The sequence below is a fragment of the Xyrauchen texanus genome, chromosome 32 (genome assembly GCF_025860055.1).
Source record: "Xyrauchen texanus isolate HMW12.3.18 chromosome 32, RBS_HiC_50CHRs, whole genome shotgun sequence".
In the NCBI taxonomy this organism is placed as follows: Eukaryota; Metazoa; Chordata; class Actinopteri; order Cypriniformes; family Catostomidae; genus Xyrauchen; species Xyrauchen texanus.
The window spans coordinates 7,399,410-7,418,013 of NC_068307.1; the positions used below are offsets into that span (position 1 = coordinate 7,399,410).

The window sequence follows — 18,604 nt, forward strand, 5'->3', positions numbered from 1 at the left end:
CTGACTAAATATAAATGGACATTTTCGTCAGACAAATATTATGAAATTAAACTCTGTAAATTGTCTGAAAAACATATCTGATCATGAAAACAGGCTCTAATCTCAAGCCTGTTGATAAGATGAAACTACTTGAGCAATACTGACATTTTTACATATTTGTCGCACTACACTTAGCTAGTAAATAAAATAAATACAAGATATAATTTGAGCAATGTCATAGATTTATTACAGCACCAATATATTATTCCTCTAATTAAAATAGTTTTGAACAGATCAATTTTCCAGAAAGAAAAAAATAACTTGAAAACTGCAATAATAAATGTCTCAAAATATTTTTACATTGCACATTATTACTATTATGTCCAGTGGTTTAAAACTCAGTGTCCTGATCTTATTATATCAAAACGTCATAAAATTTTGCACATGCCAGAAAAGTAAATGTCAAAATCGACTGGCAAGTCAAATAGGAAACCAAAGAAAAAGAATAATAGTAAAGTAGATATTGTGATAAATGCGATAAAAGAATGTACTAATTCATCCTCTTTAAAGTGTACTGACATATTGCAGCTTGTCAAAATGTTTTTTTTAATTTTTTTATTCAAATGGAGCAAGGTTTGGTCTGTTTGGTTTCAAATACAAAACCACATAAGAGAAACCTCCAAAAGAATACATCACAAAGTACATACGAACAACTGATAAGGATGCAATGTGAAAGTTTGCATGGCCTACCATGCTAAATAAGACATAATCAGAGGAACTGTTCAAGCCATAACAAATAGCTTGTCTCTTGATTTTGACAGGGAGACCAATTCAATAAACATTTTATTTCAAAGCATAACAAACATTTACTAATCTATGTAATTAAACAACTAAAAATTATTTTATGATGAAGTAAAACAATCAATGATAGCTCACACAGTCAATGCCACCAATTGTGTTGAGTAAGACCGGAGAAAAATATTCCACATTTTATTGAATCTTTTCCAATGTACTGCTTATTTTCTTTAGTGGTATTTTTTTCTACAATGTATAAATTCATAAGTGATCCAGTCCAGGTCTGTCAAACCATCAAAAAAAGAAAAGAAAAAAGGAAGAGGTACATATCAAATTATGTACACACTGTGGATTAGGATATTTTGGTTTACTGAACTCAACTCTACTACCAAACTGAGTTTTACAGAGTTTGTTAAGTGTAAATGCAGAGACTGCAGCCATTGCAGAGGTCAGATCGCAGGTGGGTCCATCTATCAGTGTGCATCTGAAACAAAATCAATGTAGATGCTCAGCAGATGAATCTTGTGAATGAGCGTTTACAGAATAACAGGAAACCATTCAGCTCTCACCTCCTTTAGAGCTTTTGCTGGGGTTGGGGGTGGTGGAGTACTTCGGAGGGTAGCGAATAAAGAGACGATCCTCCTCTTTCTTAATCCAGCGCAGCAGTTTGGTGATGGCATTGATGGCACTGGTTTTTGTGACAAGCGGGCTGAAGCAGGTGTACAACTCAAATTTGCTTGTGACCTGTGATAAGAAATATAATTGTGCAATTTCAGTGTCACTTACCAGAGTTTCAACAGCATTTGATCAATACATTTCCATGACGTTTCCATTCATTTGTCATTTCTGTTTTTATTGAAATAATTTTATAGAGATAACATTCACGAACAACTCTAGCCGATGAAAAGTTAAGCATGGGAGACTTGGGCTAGTTAAGTTGTCACAAGGGCTATATCTCAGTAACAATAAGATTTAGTGTCAAAAGTTAAAATGCGGTATCATTCCCTGAAATAACGGTCAGTAATGGCCACTGCCATATATATAATTAGGAAGACGTTTAAGACCATCTACATATGAGATTACATAGCTCCCGCCATTTGATCCATCACAACTGAGAAGCTCATCCAATTGTGTATTTTATTTTCTCCAAGCTCAAAACAACATCAGGTCACTATAGGCCTTATAATGGACGCGTAGATGTAAAGAGGTGTAGATCTTGTTTTGGTTGTTGTGATGGAAGGTGACCGGGAAATGTTCATATGAAACTTATGCAACTAGTTTAAAGGCAAGTTCCATTGTGACAACATGCCCCATTATTGGGATAAGTTGTCACAATGGAACCTGCCATTAAACTAGAGGGGTAAATATCATATGAACATTGGAGGGGGTACACGTTCCCAGTCATCCCCCATCACGAGGGATGGACTGGTAATCTGCATACCGGGCATTTTCCCGGAGGGCCGACGTACTTTGGGGCCGATCAGGGGCGGACTGGCCATCAGGAGAACTGAGCGGACCAGTGGGTCGGCCGTGAGACGCGCTGAATGGGCCGCGATAAGCTAAAATGAGCCGCCGCGTTATGCAGAACGGACCACAAAACGCCGCATTGATATGCAGAAAAGGCATTAGAGATCTACATAAGATCTACACCTCCATACCCTGAGGAATATTTACTGGAGTAAAAAGTGACAACTAGCCCTGGTCTCCCCGATTTGACTATTGGAATTTCCACGACTTGTTACCATTTTTATAATGTCCAGAACATTTCCAGGCCTGGAAATCACAATAAAATACCCTGACATTTTATTGGAAACCCTGTACTAGTGTCCCTGAACAGAAATGAAAAAATAATGAATGTTTTCACACATATTCCCCAAACACTGCCCGTCTATAATTGGTCGGACAAAACAGATGGTCCCACCCTAAACTCACGGCACTGCTGTGATAGGGGATGCTCAAACAATCAGAGCAAAGTTGAAACCGTCAAAGCCACAGTGTTACTCTTTTCAGCGTGATCAACCTACATATAGCTTACTTATGCCTGTCTTTGAATATTTAAGCTGGTATACAAGATTTCAATTAAAAAAGCTACAAAGATCTTTAACTTGCTTCAGGCAACTTGTAATTATCCAGAGTGTGTTAGCACTAGAACACCACTAAATATTCAATCACATAGTGACTACCTGGTGCAAGGTCACAATACTCATTTGCATAATCTGCATTTGCAAATTTTAACTGCCACTGCAGCTCAGAGGTTTTGAAGGTAACTCGATCTCTCAAGGTCTATGCAGAGACCGGTGAAACTGCCATGCTAGTGAGCTAGAAATAACAACATCAACATGTTTTGCTCTCAGAGGACTAAAAACAGATATGTGTGACAGCAGTTACTGCTCACATACCCAAGCCAGCAGAGTCTCACGTTCAGCCACGTGGTAGATGAGCTTTAGGGGGCGTGAGGTACTGTGGATACGGCCGTGTAGGTCTCTATACAGGTCCAAGAGTCTCATTTTCTCCTCTTCACTGCTGTAAGGGGCTTCAATTTCAGGGCTGCACAGACACAAATACAATAAACCCATGAGGCACGGAAGGAGCAAAAAAACAAAGGTGTATTTGTCTATGACTCCTTTAGATCTCATTTGCGATATCTGTCATTCTCAATATTTTCAAGAAGTATATTTGTGGTGCTTTATTGTATCTCATGACTAGCAGAGTGCTCTCAATAAAACCCTTTCTAATCTGCACCTCTCATGAAATAATAGGATAAATTAAGAAAACATGCTTTCAATTTCTTTCAGTTCTCCAGTAAAATTAATTAGGGAGATAGGAGACTGTGACTATGAGATCGGGTCTATAGTGTACATTGTAAGCTCTCAGATACTTTAAGGCAGTTTAATTGTGTTCTTCATGGAGTCAAGAAGTCAATATTATGCACTTGACAAGTGCTTCAGCTAACAGAAAGGCTACACATTTTAACATGAATACGGAGTACGAAAAAATAAACACTTGCAAATTGAAACCAAGTTAAACATCAAAGCACATACATATTTTGTGTGTATAATCACAAAGGTGTTCACAACAAGCAAAACACCCCAAACATGCGGCTACCTTTATAACAGTTTCTCTCAACAATGAAATTACCGACCAAAAGGGTTTTTTGATTTTGTCAACAATAGCGAACACTAGACAAAAATTATGCATTATGGTGATAATTAATAACAATATTTAATTCAAACAGAGTTGACGAAAATATTACTATTTGTGTTATTTTTATCAACTAAAGAGTAAAATGAACGAATATGACATGATGAAATTTAAAAAAAAATTAAAGCAATAATTATGACTAAAATAAAACTGATTTCTTTGTAAATCTCATAAAAACATGTCCAAGTAACAATAGTTTGTGTACTCTCGCAATACGTTTTGCATTTCCCGCAAAAAAAAATTAATTCCCCGGCAATGCGTTTTACATGCCCTCGCAATAATTTTGCGTTCCCCTCAAAACATTTTGTGTTCCCTCGCAATAAACGTTGCGTTCCTTCAATATAGTTTTGTGTACCCTCGCAACAAGTTTTGCGTTCCCTGATAATACATTTACCATGTTTTTACTACAGTAACAATATTTTAACCTTTATATTAGTAGTAAATTCATAGTAATAATACATGAAAATGAAAACTACGATAGTAAAAATAAAATAAAAAATTTAAGTTTTACTACAAATACCAAGGTAAAACCATAGTAACCAGAAGATTAACCATGGTTAATCAATAGTAAAACCATGGTTACTACGGTTTATGAATATTTTCCACTGTATTAAAGCCATAGTTTGCACCAAAAAACATGGTCACTTTTCATGGTCACTACAATATTACTATTTTTCTGCAAAATAAAAAAACATGATTAGTCTACAACATTCATGGCAATAACGATGTTACTACAGTAAAACCATAGTTTCTGCCAAAAAACAGTGGTTACAACAGCCTACAATATTACAAATGTAAAACCATGTTCAAAACTGGAATGGTCATGGTTACACAAGGTAAATCCATGGGTTTACTACGGCACCCATCATGTAATTATGGTATTTTTATAGTAAAACCAATACAAAATTATGATTGTTTTTACCATTGTTTTCATATTCCTGTATTATCATGATGGTTTCACAAAGAATATCATGGTTAAAATATGGCTACTGTAGTAAAACCCCATTTATTGCAAGGGAATTCAAAACGTATTACGAGAAACAAAATCCCGCCCTGTCATCTAAGGGGCTTTGTAGTAATGCAATGCATGCATGTGAGTGTTTTCTTTTTAAATCAGCATAAATAAGGTAGTACAACAAATTATTTTCACATTACTGTAACTAGAATGACATTTTTTAATAACTGGGGTCAAGAAATCCAGTCACAATGCAACAAATCTTAATGGTCTTAATAATAGACTTCAGTCTCTTTCAAGCTTAAGTATGTAACTTTTTCTGTGTTAAAATATTTTCTTCAATCCCAGCTTAATATGCAGAGACAACTATTAGTTAGCCATTTATATGTTAATTTTCTGGAAAACTGTAAACACTGTGTTTCTGTGGCACTATGAAAATTCTTGTTTGTTTTGAGAGACCTGACTCAAGAGAGACAATAACATTGACTCGACATAAGTTGGGGGTGGGGCTATCGGTTTGTTCGATAAACAGCAGAAGGGGGGCATATTCAGACAGCTGCTTTGAAAACAATGTTTATTTTTGCAAATACGTTTGATGACGCTAGTGGCGCAGAAATAACATACTTCAGCTTTAAGCAAAATGTAATTTCAATTTCTTTTGTTTTGGAAGTGAAATGTTCTTGACTGGCTGTGAGATTAACCCTTATAAATAATCAAATGCTTTACCTGGTGAACTGTGTTAGTTGGCGATGGTTGTCTGGCACATCAAAGGGCTTGTACATGAAATGCCTGAGATCAGACACTCCCACCTGAGTAACACTGTACGAGTGAGCTTTTGCAATGGAGATCAGCGCATTATGCACCTGCATGGCCTCATCGATCTTCCTCTTACACTCAGCAACCGAATAAAATGCCTCTTTATCAGTGGAGAGAAGAACTAGACACACAGTACATTCTGGAGGGTCCAGATAGGAGATGTATGCATAAAAGTAACAGTCAGGATTAAAACTGGGCAGACAGATGGGCGTCCAGATCTCCCCAGCCTGAAAGGCGGACGAGGCCCCGATGAGGTTAAGCAGAAGGTGTAGGTCAGCAGGATCCAGTCTGGCATCATCAATGACCATCTTCTCTTGGACTATTGTGAGCAGCTGGTTCTTGGCTATGAGGATGGAGAAGACCAGGTTTGGTGTGATGGCCTTTTGGAGGATCTGGCTGAGGGAGTCCCTGAGAGATGAGGCCAGGGGGAGACAGTGCACAGCGGAGAGTAAGATGCTGGGGTCAGAATCTACGAGGTTCAGAAGACCATCTAGAATCTTCTCCGAGCCGGCCAGTAGGCGTCGCAGGTCATAGTTCTTCTTGTGCTCGAAGATGCGGGTGATGCTGGCCTGCGTGAGCATGCTGATGATCTGGTTGTAGACGTAGATCAGCTCGTGACGGAGCTGCTGCTCTGATTGGCGGCTGCAGGAGACGGACACCAGCACCAGAGGACCTCTTTGCATGAACACAACCGTGTGCTCGTCTACAAGAGAGCAAGTGAACAGAGGTGAAGAAACCAGTTGGACTATATTATTTGTTCAAACAAATTTATTAAAAGGATTTACAAATAACAGATTTGTCTTATCTGACACATTTCACTCCATTTAACTCTTTCCCCGCCAAACACGGAATTTTCCGGGTTTTATGAAAAAACGCTTCCCCGCCAAACACGGAATTTTCCGGGTATCTGTGTTTTAGGTGGTATACGGTAAGGAAGACCCGCACGCATGTTTTGAAAGAGTATGCAACTCTTTGATAAAAGAAACAGACTGCGATCGTCTCAAACGTGAAGTGGAACACCATACTAATACTAAAGCACTTGTTTGATAAAAATGCCTTTTTCTCAGCTTTTTGTCCGAAATGTTGTTTTTGACAAAACCTACCTCTGTTCAAGTGGCAATAAAAAAAGAACAAATGAAGATAAAATAAAATCGTTTTTTTTTTGCCTAAAAGCAGAGGCTCAGATCTTTATTTTGATATATAGCATCTTCATATATTCATGGAAGAAAATATTCTGCGGGCCATTAAAATTTAGCAAAAATCGTCAAAAACCCTGGCGGTGGCTGGCAACTTTTTTTTTTAAAACGCTGGCGGGGAAAGAGTTAAGCAAATCTTCCCCCAAATTCTCATTAGTGAAATGCTTCCAGCCATTTTAAATTTGAGTTGTAATTATGAAACATATGTATAAAATCATAACTACTCATGTGAGATGAAGAGTTCAGTCATATCAGTAACCTTATAAAAACTCTTTTATTCTACATGGAGCAGGGGCGCCTCATGGGAGCAGACATGTTAGCATCACATGACCAGCCAAATACTACCGGCTTAATCTTAGTAACTGCCCTGTCATGGGACACTTTCATTCATGGATTAAATTAATCCTGATATACTATGCAAAGTGAATTTTTACAATGGCACTGGTAAATGAAAACTACTGCGTTTGAATGATGCAGCATCCAGACCACTTGGTGTCAGAGAAATCCGACGTAAGCCAGATCAACATTCTTCAAAAATTACTGAGTGCACCTTTAAGTAAGGCTATTTTAACGATTACTTCTTTAAAAAAATTAGGTTTAAGGATTTACAAAAAACAATTGTCTTATCTCACACACTTTGCTTCTTTTCATATAAAATTACATTTTTCACCTATGATTTTGGAGTAAAAATACACATTAAAAAAATAACCTTTTAAATGTGGCAATGTCAATATTTTATTTGAACAAAGAGATAGTTAGGTCATTACTAAAATCAGTTGACTTCAGCGCCATGTGTTACATTTAATGCCAATGGTGATAGTCCACAAATAAACACTTTTTTGGGGTTGTTCCTGTAACTCCAGATGAGTTAAAGATGTCATAATATCCTTTCAGATTCTGGCTCACAACAAACTTTCATTTATTTAATTTTTAAGGCCCTACATAGTTAAATGCCAGAGATATCTCAATGAGGCTCCATGCGAAAATTCACCCAAAAATGAAAATTCTCTCATCATTTACACACTTTATGCCATCCCAGATGTGACTTTATTCTGTAGAACACAAATGAAGATTTTTAGAAGAATATCTCAGCTCTGTAGGTCCATACAATGCAAGTTAATGGTGACCAGACCTATTAAGCTCCAAAAATCACATAAAGGCAACATAAATGTAATCTTGACACTTTTAGACATTTTCAGTGGTCAAAAGCCAAACAGGGTCACATGGCATGAAGATAGTTTTTCTTGTTTTGGTCCATGGCATTTAATATTTTGGCTCTCATCATCATTTATGTATTTGTTTCACCATTAAAAAATTATTCTAAAAATGAGCCGGGGATCTCTGGTTAAGGTTATAAGCAATGACCCTACAGCCATTAGCTTTTAGTTTACAACACGGCCATAAACAATTATTTGCTAGGGAGCATCTTATTGGACAAAAATGTGTATACACCCCTGAGTCCAAGTTTAGACATCAATAGTTTTGTTCAGCTTACCTAAAAGAGACTCTACTTGCATATTATGTCTGTTTAAAAGTAAATTTTGCCAAATTTAGGAGTATACTAGCAATCTGTATGTCACAACAAGGGACTTACCCGAATAAACTGAGCGAATGATGTTATCTCCACTCTGAACGAAGGAAACAAGAGCCATCATTACACCCATGGTAGAAGACAGGGCCTCCTCACTACCATATCGAGAGTAGATGGGCTTCCCAGCCTCACTCAGCACGAACACATGCTTCCTGTGCTGTCTCCAACTATCCGCCGTCACATCCTCGTTCCTGTGCGAGGGAGGTCCCAGAGGTGTACCAGTCTCCGGCAGAGAAGATGAGGCCCCTTTATTCCCCATCCCCTGTTCCTCCACCTTAGCCCGGGCTAACACAGTTACAACAAACTCGCCTGAGTCATCATGGCCATTGTCCACTAAGGCAGAGTCCTCTGATGCTTTGCCAGAATCAGTCTCTGAACCGCCAGCACCCAAAGGCCTATCATAATCAACAATGTGTAGCTTCTGAATATCTGTTAAATGTTCTTGTGGTTGAGTGCTCTCCTCTGATGTAGGATCTGCTGACTCTGGCTCCAAGAGCCCCTCTGGGTCTGAAGGCATCCTGTGAGCTTCATTCACACAATGGTTACCCTCTTTGATAAAGTCTGTGTGGTCATCTGATGGGAGATCACTGTCCGAATATGCAACATCTGTCAAGCAAGTGGAAACAAAGCGAGTGAAAGACTAAGCGGTCACATAAATCAAGAGTAACACCAGTTAGTTTAGTATATTCCTCAGAATATTATGCTGCTGATTTCAACTAGTAATCAAAGTGCTTTAAAGGAATAGTTCACCCAAATATGAAAATGAATTCATCATATACTAACCTACATGCTATCCCTAGACGTGTATGATTTACTTTCTTCTACAGAACACAAAGATTTTTAGAAGAAAATGTTATCTCTGTAGGTCCAATAAAATACAAGTGAATGGTGGCCAGAACTTTGAAGGTTCAAAAACACATAAAAGCAGCATAAAAGTAATCTATATGACTCCAGTGGTTAAATCTATCTTTTCAGAAACTATATGATAGCTTTGGGTGAGAAACAGATAAATATTTAAGTCCTTTTTTATCACCTATAATATCACTTCTGAAGACATGGATTTAACCACTGGAGTCTTTTATGCTGCCTTTATATGCTTTTTAGATCTTCAAAGATTTGGCCACCATTCACTTATGGACCTACAGAGCCGACATATTCTTCTAACAACCTTTGTTCTGATCTGCAAAAGAAAGTAAGTCATACACATTTTGGAAGGCATGAGGGTGAGTTAATGATGAGAGAATTTTCCTTTTTGAAATAACTATTACTTTAAGCACTAACAGCATCAGTCACCATTTACTTTCGTTGCACCTTTTTCCATTACAATGAAAGTGAATTGTGACTGAGGCGTATAGAATGAACTAACTATATAAAACCACACCACTCAAAATAATTACCCGTTTGATCAAGACATTGTGGAAGGATCGATGGCTCACTTATCTTCCCCTCCTCCATGTTCCGAGTCTCTTGACTGTTCTGATCCATGTCAACATACAAACAACTGAACTTATGAAAGGAAAGCGACATATATTACTTTAATTTCATCTCATACAGGTCAATCAATTGCAAATATATCAGTAAAGCAATCGAATGATGGTTCGTACCAAATCTGAAACAGTGAAGTAAACCGATTAATCTGATTACTGCTGTGTTATCCCATATCTGCAGTCCGTGGAGTTTGAACAGTCACGCACGGCCTCAACAGTAACGAGTTTCATAAAGATTACAAACTATATTTCAAAATGAGTAAAATAACAAGAACTGGTTTAAATTACAGAGCTCGAGATTACAAAACAGTAATTTGAGCTCGTCTACATTATTTATGGAAAACCCTCATTATCTCGTAAGATAACCGACTCCTCTCGTGAACGGATACACTCTTCGTCATTATCACATTCATGACCGATATAATAAATTAACGATTATTAAAAACAAAAAACATCTTTCGTTTTCGCTTCACGAAACAGCCGCCGGTATTTCAGGAAGCTTGCAGTTAAAACACTGCAATACAAATAACCACGGCAACCACTTCCTGTTACCACTTTTCAAAATAAAAGTCTGCAATTTAAATATGGTATTTGACTATATTTGTGTAGCGTTCTTTTTATATATATTTCTATTTATTGTTTCTGCTACATACAATAGTGCCCAAATGTCTGAGACCACTGGGGAAAATTCTTATTTTATTTTTTTATAATGTACTTTTTTCATAACAAATTATATTTTCAGCATAACAATTTACGTTAAAATAATATTAAATTAATATTAAAACATTAACATTAATTACAGATGTATTTATTTTTTTAATATTTGGTCTGTCCCCCTTTTGCTTTAATGACAGCTGCCTCGAGCTGGTATTACACAAACGTCAAACCTGATGATCCATGTTATCCAGCATGATTTAAAAACGTTCCAAAGAGCATCTTGTGTTTCAGTAAAAGCAAGGAAATCTGCACCTTTTGAACATGGTAGTAGTTTACTTGATCAGTGTCACAAACTTCATCAGTAATCTAGAAATAGCACACAATCGTAAATATTTTTTATTCATTTTAAATGATAATGTTTCTTTGTTTTAAATTTCCAACAACTTTCTTTTTATCTCCATGTTTAAATTAGATTTTCAATCCCAGATTTTAACGTGCTCCCAGACTTGTGGGCCTCACTGCATATTCATATAGAGTTAGCTAAAAACAATATAAACACTCTCGCATGATTTGAGAGATTCTACATTTTAATCATTTGATTTTCTTATCCCACCTTGCAAAAATTATGTGAATTGTATTCAATGGTATATACACTTTCTAAACTTTTCTTTGAACAATTAATGTAGCCGTTTGTGAAGACATGCTACAGTATGTTATGATGTGCCAACAGATAGTTACATGTTCAATACAAATCCTTCACTAAACAATTTTGACAGTGCACAAACATCAAACTACATATTTCAGTTTTCTGGTATATAATCAGCAAACAAAATGTTTATTGGACATTTTTAAATAACCAAAAACCTGCAGCTTGCTGCATTAGTATTGAAAAATACTAAAAAAAATAAAATAAAAACATTAATTCAAAACATGTTATCTGCTTATGCAAATTAGTATAATTTATTCTACTCCAAAAAAGAAAACAACTGATAATAATAATAAACAGTCGAGATTATATTTATAATATTCATTTTACAATGATTTCTTAAACATGCACCGAACTAGGACAATGGAGCTTAATTAAAAAGTTGAAGGAAAATGGGTTAGCAAACCAAAAACAAAAATCTGGGACAGATCAGAAAACAGTGTTTATAAAGAGGGGAGAGGAAGAAATGTTGCATGGTGTTGAAACAATGAACTGCAGCTGTGAACAGCGTGTTGCTCCATGGTTTGTGCTGCAAGCTTTGTTGTCCAAATACATCAACTGCAGTCTGAAGAAGATTCTCTGTGCATTGCATTTTTCTTCAAACTATCGAGGTATTCTTGTTGTGAAGCAGCCAGTACTGAGGCCAGAACGTCGTCATTTTCCCAATCTGTTAAACCTTAAAATAAAGCAACCACAACTTAACTAAGGAGTCTTGTTTGTTTCTTTTGGGCATTTAATGTGTTGATTTCCAGCCAAAAATCTGCATAATTCTGTGCAATAGATTTTACATATTTTAAGATGAAAGCTCACACGACAGCATTTGCGTCATGATGTTGATTACCACAAAAAAATAATTTTGACTCATCAGTCCTTTTCTTTAAATAAGCAAAATTTAAAGTTACATCTGGGCACTTACAATGGAAGTGAATGGGGCCAATTTTTTTAAGGCGTTAAAAGGCAGAAATGTGAAGCTTGTAATTTTATAAAAGCACTTACAATTAATTCTGTTGAAACTTATGTATTATTTGAGTTTAAAGTCATTTATTTCAGTCATTTTAAGGTTTGATGACATTACATGGTCATGGCAACAAAGTTGTAAAATTGGCTATAAATTTACACAGAAAGGTTAGCAAGCGATTTTATCACACTAAAATCATATTAACATGCATATAGTTTATATCTTGTGGTTATACTTTTGAAATCACCCATTCACTTCAATTATAAATATTTAATGGGCATTCTGTGAGCCCTAATTCTATAAAAAAATTAACATTTATACAATTAGGCTTTAAAATAAGCTATTGAAACACAAGATGCCTTACCGAAGGCCGTAGGCGACATATCCTGCATTATTGTTCTGTACCCCCGGGTTGGGTAGAGAGACACCAGGGATGAGTTGGCAGAAGACTGATGACTTGGACCTTGAGTGGAAAGCAAGGAAGAACATTTTACCTATGAGGTATTGAGGGAGATACGTGCATTAGTTCAGAAAAGACACAAATACAGACATACAGACCTGGGGCACATGGTGAGGGGGGTTTGGGAAGAACCAGCGAGGCTCCTGCTGGGGAGGGGGGTTTGACAGGGGCTTCAGGGTGAGCTGGGCCTGGATGCTCTGGAGAGGGGGCAGAGCTACGCTGACGTGGCGAGCGGCATCCCCAGTCCTCAAAGCCACTGGATGTGGTGGCTGTAGCGGAGCTGCAGGTAGCACTAGCCTTACGAGGCTGAAGAGCAAGACATGTTATAATAACCAACATGCGGTTCGAATGTGCTCAGATTGGAATGAAAAACACAGATACGAAGTGGGTTGGTTTATACCTGTCTCACTTGCTTCTCTTGGTCCTGCAGCCACTGCAAGTAAGACTCACGAGCCACTTGCTCCTCGATGGCCTCATTAGTGGCCTCCCAATCTGTTGCTCTCTTCTTGTCCTCCAGCATCTGCTGCTCAATCCATGACTCCTCAGAGGTCTTAATGGCGTTTTTCATAAGAGACTGGTCAGCATACTATATAGAAACAGAACACCTGTTACAGGAGGCTAATATATGCAGTACTCAGACAACTATACCACCCTCATAACATATCAAGTATGTTCATGTGAGTTATTAGAACACCTACCCCTGGTTTGAAGGAGGGGAGGCCCAACCCGACCCCAATACTGGCTTTGAGGGGATTCACGACAGAGTTATAATGGACATTTTTGTGGTAACTGACTCGAATCGGCTCATCTTTGTTCTCGTGGATGCCATGGAACGTGTTAATTGGCTCTGTAAAACAAAACAAGAGTTATCATATACAGCGAAAATGCCTTTTTTTATGCATAATATGTCAGAAGTTGAACAGACATCTATGAATCTTACTAACCGACACCATACTGATAAACCTCCACTGGGCGGTTGTACATTTCTGCCATTGCCTGCATCTCAATGTGGTTGCCATGGCAGTTGTTCTTCCTCTTCCTGTTAATATATGTGGTGAAGTCCTCTGTGACATAACTGGAGAAGTAATCTGCATTTTTTGTCTGCAATTGAAGTGTAGATGGTTAACAATGAATCATAAACTAAAAACTAATTTAAAGCATTTTAAAGATAATGTATTAATTGCAAGTAATTTGTTATGGAATATTCCGGGTTCAATACAAGTTGAGATCAATCAACAGCATTTGTAGCATAATGTTGATTTCCCCAAAAAATAAACATTTTGACTCGTCTCGCTTTTTCTAGACTTTATTTTTTTTATGGTATAAAAAGGCAGAACTGTGAAGGTTGTTATTTTATAAAAGCACTTTAAATCTTCTGTTAAAACTCCCATCTTATTTGAGCAGTATGAAGTTGTATAAAGTATATGTCATCAATTTTACAGTCATTTTAGAGTTTAAGGCGAAACGTTGTAATGGCAAATTTATAAATTGGATTTTACTTTAAACAGAAAAGGCAAGTTAGTGTTTTATAACACTAAAATCATGTTACATGCATTTTGTTTATGTCTTGTGGCAATATTTTTGAAACAGTGAGTATTTAAAAGTTTACAGATTGGCCTTGATCATTTCCATCGTAAGAGACTTTTTAAAGTAAAGGAGGAGCAGCTCAAAATTACATTTATGTGGTAATCAACATTATGACATAAATTCTGTCGATTGAGATTAACTTGTAATGAACCCGGAATATACTTTTAAATATTTGAACGGACTCACCAAATAATCCATACAGTGTTTCCGTACCACATCGTGCATATCTTGGTCCCCATATACTTGATCAGCTTAAAAAATAAAAAGAATACAAAATCCATATTACAGGCACAATCTATAACAGCATCAACTGGCAGTCTATTAGTGATATAATACTCACTTACAAAAATAGGTTTCTGTGCACTGTAAAGCTGTTTGGTTACATCCATGCTTTAAAATTACTATTTGAGCAGAGTACAACACATAAGTGCTTCTATGTCCAAATTATTTGAAAAATGTGAACTAACTCCGTTTCAAATCAAATAACTCTTGGACATACACAGGAAAAACAGAAATATTACCGACTGCTCTGAAAAGACAAGCTCCGTCTTCCTTCATTTTTTTTATTTCAAAGCCATTCTTTTCACTCAAGGCTTTCTCAAACCATTCTTCTTGCTGTAGGCAAAAAACAACCAACCAAACAAAAATATTTTTTAGAACAATGAGGAAATAAAGGAAATAAAATAAAATGTGTTTTGTTTTTTGCAGTAGTTATTCCAATATGAATTTCATATTGCCTAATGAGATGGTTAGTCTTGGGTTGCCTCTTTACTCTAACTTGCAGTGTCATTCAAAGTTTTTCTCAATCTTGAAAAGTTTATCATTAGAAAATATTTCTTTCAAGACTAAATGGAGTGAAACACTCTTGAGATTGACTGGTAGATCACGGTGTATATCAGTGTACTATGCAGTTAGAATGAGGGTAGGAGCAAACCAAGTCGATTTAAAGGGGTACTGACATGCCTTTTTTTTATTATTATTATTTTAATATGTTCCTTGAGGTTCACTTACAGTACATTCAGAAAGTATTTTTTTTTTTAAATGTCCACAACAATCTATGCTCCATACCCCATAATGACAAAGCAAAACCCTGATTTTTTATTATAACTTTGCAAATTAATTAAAAAGGATAAACTGAAATCTCATATTGACATAAGTATTCAGCCCCTTTGCTATGACACTTGTGTCGAGGCACAGATCTGAAAACATTCTGATGCATTGAAGCATCATGTCTGAAGGAAACCAGGCACCACTCATCATCTGCGCAATACCATCCAACGGTGAAGCATGGTGGTGGTAGCATCATGCTGTGGGGGTGTTTTTCAGCGGCAGGGACAGGGGAACTGGTCAGGGTTGAAGGAAAGCTGAATGCAGCAAAATACAGAGATATCCTTAATGAAAACCTGGTTCAGAGTGCTCAGGACCTCAGACTGGGCCAAAGGTTCACCTTCCAATAGGACAATGACCCTAAGCACACAGCCAAGACAATACAAGTGTGGTTTAGGGACAACTCTGTGAATGTCCTTGAGTGGCCCAGCCAGAGCCCAGACTTTAACCCAATCAAACATCTCTGGAGAAACCTAAAAATGGCTGTCCACCAAAAGTTTCCATCCAACCTGACAGAGCTTGAGAGGATCTGCAATGAAGACTAGCAGAAAATCCCCAAATCCTTACCCAAAAAGACTTGAGGCTGTAATCGTTGCCAAAGGCGCTTCAACGAAGTACTGAGTTAAGGGTCTAAATACTTGACAGTTTGATGTTTTTTCTTTTTAATAAATTTGCAAAGTTATGAAAAATCAGGTTTTTGCTTTGTTATTATGGCGTATTGTGTGTAGACTGATGTGAAAAAATTATTTACAGCATTTTATCTTAAGGCTGCAACATAACAAAATGTGAAGGGGTTTGAATGCTTCCTGAAAGCACTGTATGATATAAGTAAAACTTTTTGCACAAAACACAGTCATATATTTGTAAAACATGATCATTTCCACACTCAGTCTGACCCTGTGTCAGAAACATTCCGTTTTGGTGCGGCTTCTCCTTTAAGACTTCACAGTAAACGCCCACTGTTATGATTGGCTCTCTGATCTTGACTGACCTGCTCTCTCTTTGCCATCTCTGGGCAGGGCTACGGAAGTGATTAAAGGCAAGTAGGCATTGATGTGTTGTTGTGGAGGCAGTCATATGCAAATCTATACCACAGTGTGACATCACAATGTGGAGGAAGCTGAGAACTAGGCATTTCGGCAGTTTGATTTCAGCAAAAGCTCTTTGCAGTGAGGAGAAATTTTGAGTTCTGAAACTTACAGTATGTTTTTATAGAACAATGACCTCTTCTATGTCAAAAGATTAAGGAAAAACGTATTCAAGTCATGACCCCTTTAAATATAATATAGATTTATATCTTTCTATTAGGTTTAAGAATTACTGCTATGCATTTAATGGGTTTTTGGATTATTCTCAATGACATTTACATTTATGCATTTGGTAGACGCTTTTATCCAAAGCGACTTACAGAGCCCTTATTACATGGCCAATCCCCCCGGAGCAACCTGGAGTTAAGTGCTTTGCTCAAGGACACAATTGTGGTGGCTGTGGGGTTTGAACCAGTGACCTTCTGATTACCAGATTACCAGTTATGTGCTTAGACCACTACACCACCACCACCACCACTCCTACACAATGACATATCTTGCATCTGGTCCTCCAGTTGCCAACTAATATAGTGACACCTTTTTTTTTTAAACAGTAGTATACATATATATATATACACACACACACACACGCATGCATGCATTTCTATTATAGATTGGCTGTGTTTATTTGTGAGTGTTTTCTTTTTGTTTTTAAGTATAGTGCCATGTAAAAGGAATGGTTAAACTACCGCTATCCAATACCTGCTCAACTGTGGCTGGATCCACAAGCTGAAGTCCGGCCGAATTCTCATACTCATCCTCACTGTTGTTGCCTCCTGCTCCCTCCTCGGGTTCCGAGACAGGACTACCACCACCTCCTCCTCCCACTCTTCCTCCTCCACCTGTCAAACCGCTGGAGCAAACCGCCTGCCGTCTCCGCTTGCTGAGTCCATGTCCCGAGCAGCAGCTTCCAACGACACCTGTACCGCACGGCAACTCTACACGGCCTCCGACGGAGTTCGCGCTGCTTTCACACTGACCGACCGGAGCTCCAGTGGGACCGGGCTGCGGGGAGGCTGGCTGCGGGCGAGCGCTCGTCTCGATCCGCCGCTCCTCTCTAGACGTGTGCGGCGTGGCCTGGTATGACCACGGCGGCGGAGAGGCCCTGGGTCTCGACACCGATCGCCCTCCGAGCGGATGAGGGTGCGACTCAGAGCCGCCACGTCTGTCCGGTTCGTCAGTGTGATCGCCGCCACCGACTGTCGAGGCCGGTTTCTTTTTCGGGAGGATTGTCATAGTTGGCCAGCTTGCGGTGATTTGTGATTGTATGAGTCGCCAAAACAGAATAAACGGCTTTTCACTTGTATATGTACAGTCTGACTCGATACATGTATAATTACACCTGTCGTGACATCGGTGTATAAACACGAGCGTTACAAAACGAATTTATTCCTTTGAGTTCGATGCTTTCCTTTCGTAACAGCGAGCGAAAGTTGGACACAAACATCAACAAACCAAAATGCTATTTTTTTTTTTTTCGTCACTTCCGACGCTTCTTCTTCGTCGTGTTGAGATACGGGCTAATATTGCTCTGCACTGCTCCCTACTGCTTTAATGGCAAAGTAGCGTACTACGTTTTTTAAATTTAGAACAGCCTAAGCTTGTTGACTAGTTTACACTAGTCTCTCAGTCTGGTCACGCAGTTCTGTAGGCTGATTTGAAAGGGATTTTGGGCACTTTTAAGCTGGTCAGGCCAGAACCACCAGAACTCTAGCAAAGACCATTTGGCACGAGACGGAGCACTTGTATTAAAACAAATGGGAGAAATTGGAACGTCCAATATAGCGGATGTAGAAAAGGAGTCCCGCCTTTTAGGTAAGCCAATCACATTTTACAGATAACGCCTGTCAGTCAGCTCGAGAACGTGGATTTGATGGACCAGCCTGATTTTTTATTTTTTTATAGCGTGATTTGAGCTAAAGAAGCACAATGTATTATACCACTGTTGTCTGATTTAACTGCTGATTTGAAATATGTTCAACGATCGTAATCAAGACCAGACATTTAGGAGATTTTGGTCT

The 18,604-nt window shown here is 37.9% G+C and overlaps 2 protein-coding genes across 3 annotated transcripts; both read right to left on the reverse strand.

Annotated features, from left to right (window-relative positions):
- Positions 1-250: 250 nt before the first annotated feature.
- Positions 251-10,525, reverse strand: LOC127626188 (vacuolar fusion protein MON1 homolog B-like). Of its 2 annotated transcripts, none has more exons than XM_052101799.1 (7): positions 10,138-10,525; positions 9,931-10,034; positions 8,537-9,139; positions 5,657-6,449; positions 3,174-3,321; positions 1,344-1,518; positions 251-1,258 (listed from the first exon to the last, which is right to left on the reverse strand). In XM_052101799.1, exons 2-7 carry the CDS (start codon positions 10,016-10,018, stop codon positions 1,248-1,250), a joined length of 1,818 nt encoding a protein of 605 aa, XP_051957759.1. In that variant the 5' UTR covers positions 10,019-10,034; positions 10,138-10,525; the 3' UTR covers positions 251-1,247. The 2 variants fall into 2 exon arrangements, with proteins under 2 accessions (XP_051957759.1, XP_051957761.1); XM_052101801.1 differs by having other exon boundaries at positions 9,931-10,039.
- Positions 10,526-10,743: 218 nt separating this feature from the next.
- On the reverse strand, positions 10,744-18,049 carry otud5b (OTU deubiquitinase 5b). Its single transcript, XM_052101572.1, has 9 exons — positions 17,286-18,049; positions 14,910-15,003; positions 14,575-14,639; positions 13,746-13,902; positions 13,500-13,648; positions 13,202-13,387; positions 12,900-13,107; positions 12,706-12,804; positions 10,744-12,059 (listed from the first exon to the last, which is right to left on the reverse strand). Exons 1-9 carry the CDS (start codon positions 17,817-17,819, stop codon positions 11,938-11,940), a joined length of 1,614 nt encoding a protein of 537 aa, XP_051957532.1. The 5' UTR covers positions 17,820-18,049; the 3' UTR covers positions 10,744-11,937.
- Between the last annotated feature and the right edge of the window lie 555 nt (positions 18,050-18,604).

Excerpts from the sequence above, each read along its gene's own strand:
- otud5b (XM_052101572.1), bottom strand. The coding sequence starts at position 17,819 with ATGACAATCCTCCCGAAAAAGAAACCGGCCTCGACAGTCGGTGGCGGC. Across the intron at positions 13,388-13,499 it reads TCCCCTCCTTCAAACCAGGG|TATGCTGACCAGTCTCTTAT; the intron begins GTAGGTGTTCTA and ends GTTTCTATATAG. Across the intron at positions 12,805-12,899 it reads CCCCTCACCATGTGCCCCAG|GTCCAAGTCATCAGTCTTCT; the intron begins GTCTGTATGTCT and ends TTTCCACTCAAG.
- LOC127626188 (XM_052101799.1), bottom strand. The coding sequence starts at position 10,018 with ATGGATCAGAACAGTCAAGAGACTCGGAACATGGAGGAGGGGAAGATA. Across the intron at positions 9,140-9,930 it reads ACAATGTCTTGATCAAACGG|ATGTTGCATATTCGGACAGT; the intron begins GTAATTATTTTG and ends CTTGCTTGACAG. Across the intron at positions 1,519-3,173 it reads GTGAGACTCTGCTGGCTTGG|GTCACAAGCAAATTTGAGTT; the intron begins GTATGTGAGCAG and ends TTCTTATCACAG.